General features: G+C 40.8%; 1 protein-coding gene across 1 annotated transcript in view; it reads left to right on the top strand.

The window, feature by feature from the left end:
* Positions 1-5542: 5542 nt before the first annotated feature.
* Positions 5543-17508, top strand: part of DAW1 (dynein assembly factor with WD repeats 1) — a 33793-nt gene continuing 21827 nt past the window's right edge. The window contains 5 exon segments of the mRNA XM_045575480.1: positions 5543-5827; positions 5829-5916; positions 5919-6080; positions 12433-12505; positions 16195-16339. Coding sequence (XP_045431436.1) covers positions 5543-5827; positions 5829-5916; positions 5919-6080; positions 12433-12505; positions 16195-16339 — 753 coding nt within the window.

The raw sequence follows: 17508 nt of genomic DNA on the forward strand, positions 1-17508 counted from the left end.
CTAGTTGGGTGGTATGCTAGAAATGAATGGAATGAAAGAAAATGATTTACTGATGAGTAAGCAAAGGTTAGAAAGATAAATGTCTTGCTTAAAGGTCATTGATGAGAAGGCCAAGATAGGAACGTCTGTCTTCCTACATGTGATCCACTGCTATTTGTCTTTCCACCTTTATTCTCTTGTGAAAACACACAGACAGTACAAAATCATGGAATCATAGCATCAAGAGAGAAATGAAACCTCTTTTCTAGTCCTGTGTCTCATCCAACTTAACTTTGTATTCTATAGTAATCCTGGCAGCTGGTCAAACTGCCTCCTCAACCAGAATGCTTCCTGTGCTGGAAGTTCTCAGTACTTTTGGAGTCAGCCAGGCCCCTAACTAGATGGACACAGGTCCCAAAGTTCTTCATGTGAGTCCTGACCTCTACTTGCCCATGATCAGTTACTTCCTCTTCCAAATGGATCCCCAAATTCTCAAGCATCAAGCATGATTGGATCACCTACTAAGCACCAGGCATCAGAGGTGGTGTTGTATCCCCACCAGGTCCCCATGTCCATGTTCTTTGAACTTTGTTCAAGTCCTTTTAACCTCCCTTATTCTTCTCTGGAGGGCCTTTGGACTTGTTAAGATATAGAACCCTCTTCCCTCTTCTAAATTCTCACAGCCATTTCTTTAAGAAGATGATTTATTTGGATACACAGAGAAAATAGTTATGTCTTAAGGAATGTAAGCTAGTTTTAATATTTAAACTAATTGTTTTAACACTAATCAACAGAACTACTAAGGTACACCTAGATTATCAGCCTAGATTATCAATTTAAATGGAAACAATATGCATATACCCTTTTCCCAATCTCAAAAAAATAATCTTAGGATAACAAAAATGTATTGTCATCTCCACCATCCTTGATATGTGTGGAATGTTTATGAATGAGCAGAAGTCAACAATACCAAATCTATTAATTGGACTCTGCAATCATTTCTTTTCAATGAGGAACTGCTACAGAAGGGAACTTTGCCCCAGATCACATGGCTGGTAAATGGTAGAGCCAGGCTTCAGGTAAGGTGTTCTGCTCTAAGGGATTACGACAAATGGCAAAGTTACTGCTTATTGGCCCTACCAGTGTGACCTGAATGTGGTAGCCATCAGTGAATATAAATGCGGTCACACCTAGAGATGGGCCCCTCTCCATAACTTCAATAGTTCCAACCCCTTCCTCCCCCCTGAAGTCTGATTCTTTCTATGAATGATTTCCCTGGAATTTTTTTTCCTTCAGAATTGGGTCCCTTATAAACCTGGAACGTGCCTGGCACTGTAGGGCCTCAATACATATTTATTGAATGATTCTATTAGTGGCCTCTGGCCCCACCAGTCAATGGTCCCAGGTAAGATCAGATACTCTGTGGGTCCTTCAGTAGGGTGGGGGCAGGCACAGGAAGAAGATAATAGTGATGTACCATAAGTGTGCTCCTGAGCCTTTCTTCTTGGGAGGTTGCACAGCTGACCTCTATTGCCAGGATCTGGGCATCTAGATCTCCTCTCTTTGTCTTTCTCTCTGGGAGGAAACTGTACCTCTTTGCTTTTATCTACTACTTTCCATGAGGACCCCAAAGACAGCTGACAGTTTGGCATTGATTGATGCCATGGCTCTCTTCAGGAACAGCCACGTCATATGGAAACCACCAAGTCCCATTGTAGCTGGAATTGCTCTCAGTGCCAAATCTGAATCCCCAGGCTCATTCCTGCTTCCTTCCTTTGCCCTTCTCCCCTCTTCCTCTCTCCCTCTCACTTGTAGAAATCCCCCACCCTCTACCCCCGCTGGCCGTTTCTCATCACTTTCTTTCCCAGGGACCTTCTTTCCTTCCCATTGTTCTCTCTTGGTGCATTGGAGAAGCTAAAACTCAATTAGCTAGAGAATTCCACTTTCTTCCCACGCTGTTCCTGAGTCTTATTCACATCCTGGGATGTGGCAGAGCAACCAGCTTACTGCCCCGAGCAATCAAGGAATACTGTTCAGAGTACATGAAAGGGTATTATAGGGGAAGGGCACTCAATTTCTCTCAGTGCTGGCCAAGTCGATGTACCTTATTAAAACTACAGCAATTTTTTTTTTTAAACTTCACCATTCATTAGAATTACCAGAATGCTTGTTCAAACAGATTGTTGGACCTCACCACCAGCATTTCTGATTCTGTAGGTGGTGGGGTGGGGCAAGGATTTGCATTGCTAACAAGATGATAACCTAGGCTGTTGGCCTAGGGACACACTGTGAGAACTGAAGCCCAGAGTGGTTTCAATGCTCTAGATTGAATTGGTTTCGGGAGAAAAGTTAATGCTACTAATTTTTCATTTTCTGATTGTTTGAGGCAGTTCTCAGTAGGAAGAAACCCAAAACCAAATATTCCAGTTATCTGTTCAAATCAATATGAAAGGCAATTGTTGATGGAGTGTGCCAATGTTCTATTCAGCAGAGAATCCCATGAATTGGTGAAAAGTATTATACAGCTTTTAGGAAGGTCTTTACAGTAACCCTGTGAGGAAGTTATACTAAGTCAACCACTCAATGGTATGAGTGCCCATCACCTGGGTAAAGTAGGGATTTTGGTTTGCAGATTTCTGTACATCATTCATAACTGAACTGGGGCCAATTCAGAATAAAACAATCACTACTCAGTTGAGAGATTCACATAGAAGCTTCTCAAAAGGAGTCAATGGTGAATTAACTAAGCACAGATTAATGTCAATTTAAGTCAAGGCCCAAAAAGAAATTTGCCTGCTCTCATGAACTTCATTTGCTTCTCTTTGGATCACCATTTCATATGCCTACAACCCCACTGCTTTCCTAGAAAAGGGGATGAAGGACTTACACTGGGTAACTGAGGCAAAGATTCTGGGCTGGTAAGTTAGGACAGAAGGAGTCCTATTAGCAGAGAGGGGCCTTTCTTTCTTGACCTTGACAGTTATTTTGAACAATCATTTCCTACTTGGTTTGCTCTGATGTTTCCTTTTGATTCCAGGCAGGTAATGCCTTGTGGGCAGGAGTTCCAGGGAATTGGTTTGTCCTTTTCAAGGTATTGTAACTGGTGAGATGATGTCAGGTTGTCCTAATATTGGTGATATTAAATCTGATTGTGTGGTTAAATGGTATCTAACAGATTTCTCCACTGTAAAGTTACTACACTGAGAGGCCAGATTATTATGATCTCTGAACGCATAATAATCTGGCCACTCAGTATGTGTGTGTAAAATATTAAAGGCCTGGTGCATGAATTTGTGCATGGATGGGGTCTGGCCAGCGTGGCCAGGGGGAGGAGACATGGGCAGTTGGCTGGCCAGCCTGCTGGTCAAACTCCTGGTCAAGGGGACAATTTGCATATTAGCCTTTTATTATATAGGATATACATTGAGCGGCCAGATTATTATGCATTCAGAGATCATAATCATCTGGCCGCTCAGTGTATTTTTCTAATTTTAAATGGCATTAATTTTAAATGACACAAACTTAAGCGATAACATAGGTGAACAAAATCTGCTAAAGAGTCCCTTGTTTCTATAGATGAACTCTTTGCCTCTCTGTACTTGAACCTTTTCCAGCTTTTTAATGATTAGAGGGAAATTTTGAGGTAGAAGGTATGTTAGATTGCATCGGGTGGCAAGAGATGATTTTTATGTGCTGCCCATCTGTATTACTTAGTAACAAAGGCTTTCCAATATCCATCATCTCTCCAACCTCTCGAGTGAGTTACATGTCATTGAGTCAGCTCCCAAATCTGAATGAGTGATGTTCAATGTCCTGTCCATAACTGCCTTGTTCAGCTCCTGTGAACTCATGCTATGGCTTCTTTTAGGAGTCAATGTCTCTCATATTTGGTTTTCTTCCTTTCCTGCTGCCTTCTAATCTCAGCATCATTGTCTTTTCCAAAGAACCCTGCCTTGTCATGATGGACTCAGAGTAGGACAACCTCAGTACTCTCTGACTCCATGAAGTAATAAGGCTCAGTTAGGTGCTAGCCTGTCTTGAAAATTTCAAATAGTTGCTATTTTTTTCCTTTCTATAGAGAAGGAGGAGGAGGAGGAGAGGAGTGGAGGAGGAGGAGGAGGAGGAGGAGGAGGAGGAGGAGGAGGAGGAGGAGACCAATGTGGCTCAAACCAGGAGGTCACAGTTTGATTCTTGGTTCAGGGTACATGCCAGGGTTGTGTGCTGGATCTCCAATAGGGAGCATGCAGGAGGCAGCCAATCAATGATTCTCTCCCATCATTCGGGTTTCTATATACCGTATTTTTCGGACCATAAGACGCTCCGGACCATAAGACGCACCAGTTTTAGAGAAGGGAAATGAAGAAAAAAAGATTCTGAAACAAATAGTGTCCTAAAATATTTTATGTGCATTAAAACCCAACATCACAGTCATAAACACATGTAATCAACCCTGTAAAGTAAACAGCAGCATTTAGAACCATTTTAGAGCCGGACAAGCACACAGAGACCACACAGAGCCGGGCAAGTAAAAAAACTTTTTTTTTAAAGTATATGTGTAGGCTATATTTGGACCATAAGACGCAGGGACTTTCCCCCCCCACTTCTGGGGGGAAAAAGGTATGTCTTATGGTCCGAATAATACGGTATATCCCTCTCACTCTTCCTTCTACTCTGAAATCAATGAAAATATATTTTAAAAGAAGAAGAAGATAGGGAAGGTCTTTGTTTCACAGTATTTGGCAGGCCATAATATAGAGTAATTTAGTAGCATTTAAAAAAGTCACATGTATTTTTTAAAAAAGTACATTTTATTGATTTTTTACAGAGAGGAAGGGAGAGAGATAGAGAGTTAGAAACATCGATCAGCTGTCTCCTGCACCCCCCTACTGGGGATGTGCACAAAACCAAGGTACATGCCCTTGACTGGAATTGAACCTGGGACCTTTCAGTCTGCAAGCTGACACTCTATCCACTAAGCCAAACTGGTTTTGGCAAGTCACATGTAGTTTTATAGTTGCCTGCTTCTCTTCATTAAAAATTACTATGGAATATTCATTTATAGCACTGACAACAATTTTCTTTTAAATTATATTTTAAAATGTGGAGTAAAACAAGTGAGTAAGTCAATTTAGAGAAGTTGAAAGGACAGAGAAAAACTAGATATGGAGATAAGAAGATAACACAGGAATTGCTTAAGTTTGGGAAATTCCGAGTTTGGAACTTGGAGGTCAAAAACCTTAAAGGAAATTGACACTCTGACTATCCAACTGTCCACAGCGCTCCATGGAAACTCCAGGTGGCAGGTAGGGGATGATGCTGGCCCAAAATAGAACAGGCCCAAAGAGGCCTGGGAAGACTTAAACCTGTTTAAGAGTTTAGGTGTAGGCTTCCAGGTACAGGCTTCGGACACATCTCCTTCCCGTCCTCCACTGCTCACTAGACCTAGACCTGGGGTAGTGCCTCACCTTCTCTAAGCCTCAGCTGTCTCATTCTTGCGATGGGTGGTAATAAGCGGTGCATAGCTCACACCTTTCTTAAGACCACGAGCACAGGCGTATAACACATGCAGTGTACGGCACTGCGTCAGAAAAAAACCAGGCTATTACAGAGTCATTTTTCTTTTGTGGGGACAGGGGCAGGGCACGTGGAAAACGACACAGGGATTTTTCTCCCACCCCTGCTTTTTGGAACCCCATGGGTGCAGCCCAGGAGGTGGTGGCGTACCTGCCATTATGAGGTCACCTTTCCGAAGGCCAGGAGGGGACCTCGCCCCAGGCAAAGAAGGATGCGGATGCAGGTGGCGGGAACGCGGGCAGAAGCGCCGTCCCGGCCCTGCACCCTGCAGCCCCGGTGCACCCTGAGCCCCATTCATCCTGGGAGCCCAGAGGCAGGTGCTGGGGACTTAGAGGGCCTGGACTCAAGTAGCGCTCCTGGAACCCGGCCCCAAGCGCCCCACCCCCAGAGCGCGCCAGGTGCCTGCGCATGCGTCCTGGAGTCTCCCTGCTGTTTGGCAGTTTCCATGGCTACGAATCTGATCCGTGAGGGGTCCGGGAGCAAGAAAATGAAGCTCAAGAGCCTCCTGCTCCGTTATTACCCGCCAGGTACGGGCGGGTGCCCTCCGCCTTCGCTTGGGACCCGGACTCCGGCTCTGGGCGCTGGGCGGGTGTGCGGTGAAGCGGGTGCGGGGACCCTGAGGGCGGCTCGGGGCTGGAAGCAGGGCGCTCCCCAACATCCTCACTCTTTCAGATCCTGGGCTCTGTTCCTCCAAACTTTTATAAGGAGTCCCTTAGGGAGTCTTTGAACTTGTAAACTGCTTAGTTGTGCTTTCTGATTAGTTAAGAGTGTGGCCGATGTTGGGGGTTGGGGGAGTAAGGGAGGGGGTGTTTGGGGGGGTGGCAATGGGTGATGTCCTGGGACATTGATCTCTGCAAGGGCAGACATAGACAAGGGCCTCATGGGGTTTTATGGTCCAGGCACAGTGTGTTGAGTATGAAAAGAAAAATGTTTGCTCAGTATACATTACTTAAGTGACTGCTTTGCTCAGGTGCTTTGCGCTCTCTGCCCTGGGGCCTTAAAGAAGGTCTCAGGCCCGGCTCCCAATGAGTTGATGAAATAAGCCCAGAGTGCTATAGATAAACTTGCCTAGTTCTCCTTTTTTTTTTTTTAATTAATTAATTTATTTTTTTAACAGGTGAGGACATGGTCGCCTTTACAGAATATTTGAAGTCCACTGGTCACCCAGCTTGTTAGGGACAGAAACAGGAGCAGAACTCTTGGCTTTTAATTCAGAACTCACTTTAAGAAAAATATAAAGTAAAAAGTATGAAATCCTTGCCCCAAGGCTGTAGATGACCATGCATACCTGCCCAGTTTAAAGCTCAGGTCTCTGGCAAACGGGGGCCTGGACAGCCACTTCCTCCAGTGGGAAGTCAGCATTGGTAGGGAAGACATTCACTTTCTCCCTCTCAAAATTCCAATTAAAACACCAGGACAAGGCTCTAGATAGGAGAGGTAGTAATGGGAAATGTTAAGTTACGATGAATGCCTTGTTCTCTTTAAGCATTCCACCACCTCGTGGTGGCCCTGCTTGCACAGAGTCTGGGGCTGGTGCCCACAAATAGAATGATAAATGAATGTCTTGCTTTCATTCCTTTGCTGTGGAGTGTAGGTCAACGTTGTGAGCTCTGGAATCAGAACTACTCTCACCCTGTAAAAATTCAGCGACCTGGACAATTTGTTTTGATCTGTTGAGCTGTCAGACGGTGATAATGGCACCCAGGTCTACTGGCCCTTCCATTTATCTCCCTTTCTGCAGAGTACACCTCCTTGAAAGAATGTTGTTTTCAATTTCTCTTCTCCCTTCTGTCTTGAACGTACTTCTATCCTGCATTCGTCTTCATTGTTCCACTGAAACTGCCCTTTTCAAGGTCCCCAATGATCGCCAGCATGGCTGAATCCCTGGCTGCATCTCAGTCTTTGCCTTTTTGGACCTGACAGTAGCTTTGGACCCATCTGTTCATTCTGCCCTCCTTTGGCTTCCAGGACACACTGTTTTATTTCCTGCCTCACCGCCACTCCTTGGTCCATCTTGGCAGTTCCTTTTTTCTTTTTCCTAATCTTAATGATGGAGTGTCTCAGAGCTCTGTCCTTGGCTTTCTCTATCTATACACATATGCTAGGTCACCTCATCTATTCTCAAGGCTTACAGATCACCCCGACTACCTAACTGCCCACCCGGTTCTCTATTTCAGAGGTCCAATGCTCATTGTATGTGGGCCTCTGTGGTCTTCCTCAACTAAGTCTCCATTTCTCCACTACAGCTCATTCCAAAACCTTGGACTCACCCTTGCACACATGTGGTCCAGTAGCAAACCCTGCCAGCTCACCTTTAAAATACAGTCATTCACTGCTTCACAAGGAGATGCATTCTGATAAAAGTGTTCTTAGGTGATTTTGTTGTTGTGTGACCATCACAGAGTGCATCTACACAAACCTGGATGGTCTAACCTACTACACACCTAGGCTATATGGTACAGTCTATTGCTCCTAGGCCACAGTCTTCACAGCATATTACTGTACAAAACCACACAAGTTTAAATCAAGCACAAGAGAACATGATGCAATCAAGAAACATGGTAAACACAGATGTATGAAACTACTGCTGGCACAACACAGTGTACTATTTTACAGCAAAAGCTTTTTTTTTATTTAAATAGAAAGAGTACATTCTAAAATAATAATGAAAGTGCAGCCAATACATAAGCCAAGCCAGTATCAGAGCCATTTATTATTATTACCAAGTATTATGTACTATACATACCACACTTTTGTACAACTGGCAGCCAGTATATGTGTTTGCACCAGCAGCACCACAAATGTGTGAGGAATGCATTGTTCTACAACATTACAATGGCTATGATGTTACTAGGCAATAGGAATTTCCAGCTCCATTATAATCTTACTAGAGGCCTGGTGCATAAATTTGTGCATGGGTGGGGTCCCTCCCTTTGGCCAGCAATTGAGGCCGATGGGGGCCGTCTTGCCCAGTCCTGATTGGGGCTGATAGGGGCTGGAGGGAGGGGGAGGGAGGGACTGTGGGAGGTTGGTCAGTCAAGGGGAGGGATCTCGGGAAGTTGGCTGTGGGAGTGCAACTGACCACCAGGGGCAGCTCCTGCATTGAGTGTCTGCCCCCTGGTGGTCAGTGCACATCATAGTGACCCATTAACTGATCATTCAGTCTGTTGTAATGGTCGCTGAGGCTTTTATATACCGTATATAGATAGATGGGTCCACCTTCATATGTGCGGTCTAAAACATTATTATATGGTGCATGACTGGACAGAATTTAGCAACTTCCCACAACCATGGCTGACATTCTCTTTATTGCTAGAGTGCCTTGCCCCATTTTAGTTTATTTTCAACACAGCAGCAAGGTGACTCTATTAGAACATGAATTTGATTATGTTACTCTTGGCCCTCCAACAGCTTTTCATTTCACTTTAAGTGAAAGGACCATGATCTCTGAGGCCCTGCAAGATCCTTCTCTGCCTTTGCCTCCCTGACTTCATCTTGCTTCCTGGTTCAGACACACTGCTTTCCTTGGAAACACCTATTGTACCCCCCACTAGATCTCTGTAGTTGCTGTTATTTATTTAACATGGAATCAGTTCCCCTGGACATCTGTAAGCCAGCACACTTCCAACTTTTCAAGATATTCCATAGCTCATTCCCTGATTTATCTTTTCTTAGCATTATCTCAATTCAGCATCATTTTACTTATTTATCTTAGTCTCACCAACTAAAATAAAAGCTTTATGTCTATTTTGTCTATTGCCATACTCTAGCACCTAGAATTGAGCATGGTGAATAAATAAGCTCTTAAGTATTTGTTGAATAAATGAATGGGTTTAATGAGATGATGTGTGTTAAGTAGCATGCCTAGAACTCTGCCTGAACTGTGAATGGATTGTGTAGTGATCTCCCAGGTCCGCTCCAGCTCTAAAAGTCCAGGGTTCTAATAGTAAACTCAGATTCCAGTGAGGCTTTAGAGCCATGCTTTCAACTATTGCCTTAATGGTTATCTTCTAATGAGGACATAACGCTTGGCATCTGGACACAATTTCTGAATTCCAATCTTTGGTGAGCCGCGTATTATATGCAGATTTCCAAGCTACTCCTGAATAGCAGGTGGGTGGTGCAATAACATTATCTATTAGGGAAAAATCGCTCCCCACTGAGTCATCCCCATGCCACCTTTATCCCTTCTGTCTATAGAGCAATTTTTCTTCACCTCCTAATTCTCTCATTTCAGTCCTCCCACATTCTTTTGACTAATCAGGAGCATTGTCTTGTTGGCATCCATTGAATGATCCTTCTCCTTACTTAAATTCCTGATGACTAAAGACACAGAACAGCAACATGACTAATTAAACATAAGGCATTTCCTTTTTATCTTGGTCACATTAATCAATTAGTCAATTAATTAATTCACTGGAAGAGTCGGTATTGAATACATGCTTTTCAACTGACTCAGTTATGACAGCTTTTGTCTTTTATTGATCAGGTACAAGTCCTTAGGAGAAGGAGTGATAAATATTAATTAAACTGATTAATATTCAGGCCACTTTAAAGGTTTCTGTTGACTGAATATGACCCGGGTAAGGACTACTGACATCTTACGGAAGCTTGGCCTTTTAGTACATTGCAGAATTTGGGGGGGGGGGGGGGGGGGGGGTAGTGGCTCCTTAACTGTTTTGGGAATTATATCAATTGGATAATGATTTGCAACTAGAGGGAGGTCAGGAATATTTATACTGCAGGAAACATTACTGAGGAACTACATGTATTCAGAAGCATCTTTGTATATATTTTTAAAATCATCTTTGCAGCCTCTCTCACTCACTTTGGAGGTCAGTGATCATGGGAGAGGGACTATACTGCCTGATGTTTGTCACAATGGGAATGTCAATGTACATGTTTTATATTTTATTCTTCATTTTTGAGATTCCTTCTTTTCCCTTTTCAGCTGTTGAGTTTCACATCATGCTTGAAATGTCAACTATAAACACTAAGATAAAACTATGTTCTATTATTTAGACCATTTTATAATTTATTCTTAATTTAAAAAATTTCTAATCAGCCTAAAATACATTTTTGTACACTGTGTGGTAGAATTATAGTTTTATTACTTTTTCAAAATTTAGCTGATTATGAAATAATTATTTATTGAACAAACCATTCTTTTCCAATTAATTTGAAATACTACCTTCACTTTATTTTTAAAATAAAGGGATTTCTCATGTAAAGGTGATTCTATTATGCATCTAATTTTGCATCAGAACCATATTTTATTGTGACATAGTTTGTTATAATATAAAATTTCAAATCCCAAATATAAAATAATCATAATTACTTTAACTCCATAGATTAATTTGACATCTGTTAATATTGAATTATGGTTTATAACTATGACCTGCAAATTGTAGGGGCTCTTGAACCTCCTAAAATGGGGCCTCCTGGCCAAATCATTTTCCATAATAACAATAAGATATCATTTGCTTTCCCCCCTGCATTGACATTTGCACTAATGGTGCAGAAACAGGGAAAGATGAAACACCTGGTACCTTAGAACAAATCAAGGCAGTGGCCGCAGACTCGGATAGCGGTCCTCTGCTCCTCACGGATGTGCGCTTGCTTTAGTTCCAGTGGCAGGTGAGTTTTCTGAGGCCTTGCAATGCGTTCCTGGTCTGCTTAGTGTTCCTGGTGCTGTTAGAGCTTCTTCCTGCTCCATTCCTGCTGGTTCCACCTGCAGTGGCAGAACTATATCCCAATATTCCTGTTCTCACTGGGTGACCTGGGGATGGGGGACTAACCCTGGGCCTGGTTATGCCACAGCTCAAATACAGAGAGACATTGTGTTGGCACCTCGTGGTAGAGCAACATCTGGGATATCCTAGGACTTCATTGCTGCTCCTTTTGGAAGTGGATGAGACTGCCTACCAATGGCCTGGTTGTGAAGTAGGGTATGGAAGACCCTGAGACTTCCCTAGTGTTGCTTTAGTCTAGACCAGGGGTCGGCAACCTTTAAGACATAAAGAGCCACTTGGACCTGTTTTCGAAGGAAAAAAAAACACCTGGGAGCCGCAAAACCATTGCGACATTTAAAACAAATATAACACTGCATATATTGTTTCTTACCTTAATGCTGTATACCGGATCGTGCAGAAAAAGGGTTTTTTCACTTAACAAAAAGAGCTGCATGCGGCTCCGGAGCCGCAGGTTGCCGACACCTGGTCTAGACACACTGGATGGCTCCCTGGACTCAGCAGAGGAGCACATGTTGAGAAAACCTGGGACTTTTTGCTGTGTCTGCTGCAGGCAGACTAATGGAAACTGGATCAGCCCAGGCTTTCCCTAGTGGGTGAACTCTCGCTGGGGCCCCAGCTGTGGAGCAGAGTTTTAGGGCTCCTTATTAGTTCTTTGTATGCCTTCCCTTCTTGTGGACTTTTGGCCTAGTAAGCAAGTTGCTGTGGTTGTGGTATGGTGTTTGTTGTTGTTTGGTTTTTGTTGTCTCTGCCTTTTGGTGGTTCCAGGTGACACATTCTGTTGGTCTCCAGTTTGGGGATATAAGGTGATAAAAAGAAAATCTAGGGAATTTACCATATTGTCATTCCTTGAGTCTTGAGGCCTTTGGCCAGTCTACCTTCTTCTATACAACTCTCAATTATTTTATCCTTGCCTGTTGAATAATTTCAAGGGTATTTTATTGTATTTAGAGGAAAGAGCAGGTAAAAGTGAATTTACATGATCTTGTTTTAGAATTAGACATCAGTGCATATGTTTTGAAAAATTCAAGCTATTGAGAAATAAAAATGATCAAGTTGTCAAAGTAGATTAACTTTTGACATCAGTTATCATCATAAATGTTTTAAACAAGTTTGTTTAATTTTATAGGAATTATGTTGGAATATGAGAAAAGTGGAGAATTGAAGACCAAATCCATAGATTTACTTGATCTCAGTCCCAGGTAAACTAGCTATGCAATGTGACATGTATTTCATATCCAGTTTTTATTTTTTTAATATTTTTATTGGAAAACCCTGACATAGGGTGACGTATGGAGGAGCTGCATAAACTCAGACAATACACTGCTTTAAAAATGTTGTGTGGTGTGTGACTTCCTGTTTGTTTCAGTGAGTTCTACTTGAGTGTCTTGTTGAATGAGGAGGTAGAAAATGGATCATTACTCTGCCCTTCCCTCCTACCCCCTAAATAGACCCTTTTAAATAAAAATAAGCCTTTTAGTTTAGAATAGTTTTAGAAAAGTTGTGAAGAGAAAGTTCCCCTATTATTATCATCCTAGACATCCAGAAGTATGGTATATTTGTCATAATCAATGAACCAGTATTGATGCATTATTATTTACTAAAGACTGTATTTTACTCAATTTTCCTTGGTTTTTGCCTAAACCTCTTTTTCTCTTCCAAGATCCCCTCCAGGAGACCACATGGCATTTAGTCATGATGTCTACTTGGTCTCCTCCTGGCTGTGAGAGTGTCTCAGACTTGCCTTCTTTTTGATGACCTTGACATTACTGAGGGGTACTGGTCATGATATTTTAAGAATATTACCAAACCTGTTATTTTCTTAGTAGATAAACATTTCACATGGCTGACGGCATACAATCTTCCTCAATAATTGCCATGGGGTGGAGTTGGGAGAAATTAAGTTTTGCCTCTGAAACTTGTGTGCTCAGAGGAAATCCCCCTGTGAGATCATATTGCCAAGAATTCATTTCCGTTAGGACGTCTTATGCAAAACTGCACTTGGAGAGATAGAATCAGAATAGAGATTATTCCTGTGGGAGCCCACACACTGATAAGGAGAAGCTGTTCTGAAAGGGAGAAGATAAAAGAGAACTAGTATAAAAATACTGCAATATGTGTTTTATCTACTACCCTAGGAGCAATGAATGATTTCCCACTGCCACTGTCCTTTTGCTTTGTCCTGATTAGTGGGGAGGAGAACAGAGTCTGTCTGCAAAGGGACTTCTCACATAGGAGACGAGCTGCTCTCGAGTTTAGAATAAACCAAACAGTTCCTGGCTGGTGAGAGCTGCCACCAGGTCTGGAATCTGTCTCAGTATGGGAACAGGTGTGGCTTGGATGGTAACAGTTACGATTCCAGGTGCCTGGCACAGAGGCCTCGGAAGGTATTTATTTTTTAAATAAAAAAATAAACGGTGGCTAAGACAATGTTATTTAATTTCATCTACACCAATCTCAGTTTAATCTATTTTCAGAAAAGACAAGACCTCAGATCAAATCAAGCCTTTTTGCTAGTTTTGTAAAGGGAACACATTACAGCTGTGTGTGGTTATGGCTGCAGGCAGAAAGCTCCATTGTTAGACATTCATTTTCTCAATCAGTAAATGTTGTATTTGCACCTTCTACATGTAAAGCTGTAGAGTAGAGTCTATGAGAGGCTATAAAGATGTGAATCATAATGCCCACTTTGTGGGCTTATTGTCTAGTTGGAGGAACAATTTTCATGAAACAGATGAACATCATGTGAGTGATGCAGATAAACTTGTAGGTGAGAGAATAACTTCCAGGTAGAGATTCAGGACAGTGCAGACTTATGTATAAAAAGTGTAGATCTTTAGGATGCTGTAGTCATCTGAAAGAGTCAATAAATGTCTCAAAGTTTGTTTTAAAAAAATATGGGTCTTATTTCTAGTTCTGCCCAAGAATCTGGAAGTATTCTGCACATAAACACACTTGCATTATATATGACATAGTGGATTTACTATATTAGAAGATAACAATTATAATAGAATAGGATCACAGTTGGGATATACTGGTTAACCATCTGATTTCTTGAGATCTCACAAGGAAATTTGTATTGATTCATCACATTTATTGGAAACTCCCAAAAGGCATTATGATGTTTTTAATGCTCATGAAAGTATAATTTTTTTTGATAACGAACTGTCTCAGATTTTATCAAAGGCATAATTATAAACTGTCTCTGGTTTATTTCCATTCCAAATACTCACTCTAATTCCAATAGGTTGTATTTCTTGAGAGCTGGGATCATGTCTTTTGCTCTTGCAGTGCATAATCCACAGTAGGTTCTCAGAATAGAGATTATAGTAAAAGTTAATGGGGCTGGTAGTCTAGTAGCTCAGTGCCTTGCACAGAACTGGAGCTCAGGAAGTGTGCATTTAGGATGCTCATCAGAGTTTGGGTTTCTGGGAAGTGGATGCTGAGACAGAGGTCGGTGGTTACTGCTCAGTGACACCTGTGACAGACCAGAGGGTGAAGTGAATGGGGCAGGAGGAGGCACATGCCATGATGATGCAGATTTCACAGTGGCCTCTGACAGCCTAAAAGCGGAGCTCCAGAGTTGAGCTTGCTCTTTAGGGGAGTTTCTCACGCGCCAAAACAGCCAGGTTTGTGCACTGCCCTTTGCTCAGCTCTGGGCTGAGGGCCACCATGAAGAACAGGCCCTGAGCTCAAATGCTGAGATGGATTCTGGAGCAGCTCAGCTGGAGGCTGTCCAAGAACTCATCACCCCTCGCAGCTGGGTCACTGGGCCTCAAGGATGCGTGCTGGGTAGTGTGCATCTTTGACTCATGTTTTGCAAAATTACCCCATTTGGATGCTTTGCAGTTCATAGTCATTGATATTTGCCTTGATTTAATATAATTCTGGACCAGCAAAATTGACCAGAATTGGTATAGATTATTGGAATACTGAGGAAAACCATGAATCTACCCTTTTCAGACCAGTTCTCTTTCAGGGAAATCATGTTGTAGCCAATACCATAATCAATAAAAAAAAATAAAAAAACAAAAAAACACAAAACAACAACAACAATAAGACAACAGAGAAACCACAATCTAAAAAAAAAAAAAAAAAAAGAAAAAGAAAGAAAAAAAAGAAGTAGTAATAAAAATCACCATTATGCTTTGAATGAATGTTTATTTTTGGCCAGGTACTTTCTCTTTCCTTGAAAATATTTAAAGCCAACACTTTGGGTTGATGGGTTGGAAGAGATCAACCAACAACCAAAGCATTTGTATGCATATGTGCATAAGCCATGGACACAGACAATAGGGTGATGGGGGCGGGTTAAAAGGAGTCAATGAGGGAAAAAAGGGGATATATATATATATATATATATATATATATATATAATTTTTTTTAAAAGAAACTTTCTGGACCTCAGTGTTTTGTTTTGTTTTTCTTTTAATGCAAATGTAGTTATTATAAAAGTATTAAATTAAAAGGTTGTTACAGAATTAAGTGAGAGAACATATGTAAAGTGGAAAGAATAGTACTACCAGGAACATTCAATATAACTTCATTTAAAAGAAAAGAAGGGGAAAATATATAGAAGAAGCTCATGCTCAGATCCAGGGTGTCCTTGACCTTCTTTTGGTGAGCACCTCAGGATCTTTGCACACACTCTTCCCAGGGGAGAAGTCTGAGGAAGTGAAATGGGTTCTTCAGAATCCCAGCTGCTGCCACCCCTGCCACAATGCTCTTCCCCACAAGCCCCCCCACCCCATCCCGAGATCTCTTGATAAAGATGATAGTGTTCTTGACATTTTATAAATGCTCTACTTTGTAAAAACAATGCAACTCTTCAGGTAATGAATGCAGGTGCGACTGTAGCACAGCAGAAATAACTTCTTTTTGTGGATCTTAGTACTGATGTCAGTGCGCTACTAGAAGAAATACAGAGAGCAGAGCCTCTAATCACAGCTTCACGATCACACCAGGTGAAACTCTTAATACAGAGACTACAGGATAAACTCAGACAGCACAGCGACCACAAGTTCGAACTTTTCAAGGTAATGTGTGCGTTCAAAATACAAGGTGTAACTTAAATGAATTTGTTGATATCCTATTAATTTGAGGTGAAATGCAAATCTTGTTTTTCTTCCCCTCAGTGTCTCACATGTATTTGCTGAGTCTCAATGACTGTTTGTTGATTGAATGAAATGCAAACATTTATTTTTTGAAGTTTAATAAAGATTTGTAGTAAATATAGCTGCTATTTATAATGATAAATTTAAAGGATTAATTTAAAGGAAGCTTTAAATTATTAAATAATTAAAGTTACTTTTCCATTTAGAGTAATATTAAGAAGTTGTATTTCATAGTAAATCAATATTTCAGTAAACTATTTATTGATATTATTGATGTAAAACTTTTAATTCAATGGAAATATGCTTATTTTCCATAGTTTTTTATTATTAAATTAAAAATATAACAAATTTAGTTATTTATTAGTTCAGGAATAGCTTATTTTTTATTAACAACATTTTATAGCTTCTTCTAGATTATTTCATATGAAAATGACTTAATTTTGTATGATTTAATTATAATTATAACAAACTATGATTATTATTTACATACTCAGCATATTCTATCTGATACAAAATATTAAAGCAGTCTTTTGTATTCTCATCCTTTCAATTTACTAAAAAAGGATGAGGTCATTCATGTAATATTTCTTTGTCCAGCAGGTGGCACTATTAAACTTCAAATAGGAGCTCTATAACTAGCCTGACCTTGTAATTTATCATTCAAAGAGAACAATTTTGATAGTGAAAGGAAATGTTATTAATAGTAGTTATACTCTGGTAATAGACATAACTTAGACTTTCCCAGCCTAATCGATCACTCTGTAAACAGAATATCTAATTTGCCTATATTTATCCAATAAATATTACTCATTCACTGTGTGCCAAATAATGTAGGGATTGAAAGATAAATAAAATAAGATACATCCTGACTCTAAAAGAACTTTATGATTAAAAAAGTACTAATACATTGTAAACATATTTAGTGTATTTCCTCTATAGACTGTTCATACATATGGTATTTACAAAACCATGTGTACTATGTTAAAGAAAATATTATAAATTAGTGCTATTTGATACTTATTTAATAGCAATAATTTATCTTAAAGGCAAGTTGATGGAAAACACAGATTATGGTTTTATTACTAACTACC

This window comes from Pipistrellus kuhlii, unplaced genomic scaffold (assembly GCF_014108245.1).
Source record: "Pipistrellus kuhlii isolate mPipKuh1 unplaced genomic scaffold, mPipKuh1.p scaffold_m20_p_7, whole genome shotgun sequence".
Taxonomy (NCBI): domain Eukaryota; kingdom Metazoa; phylum Chordata; class Mammalia; order Chiroptera; family Vespertilionidae; genus Pipistrellus; species Pipistrellus kuhlii.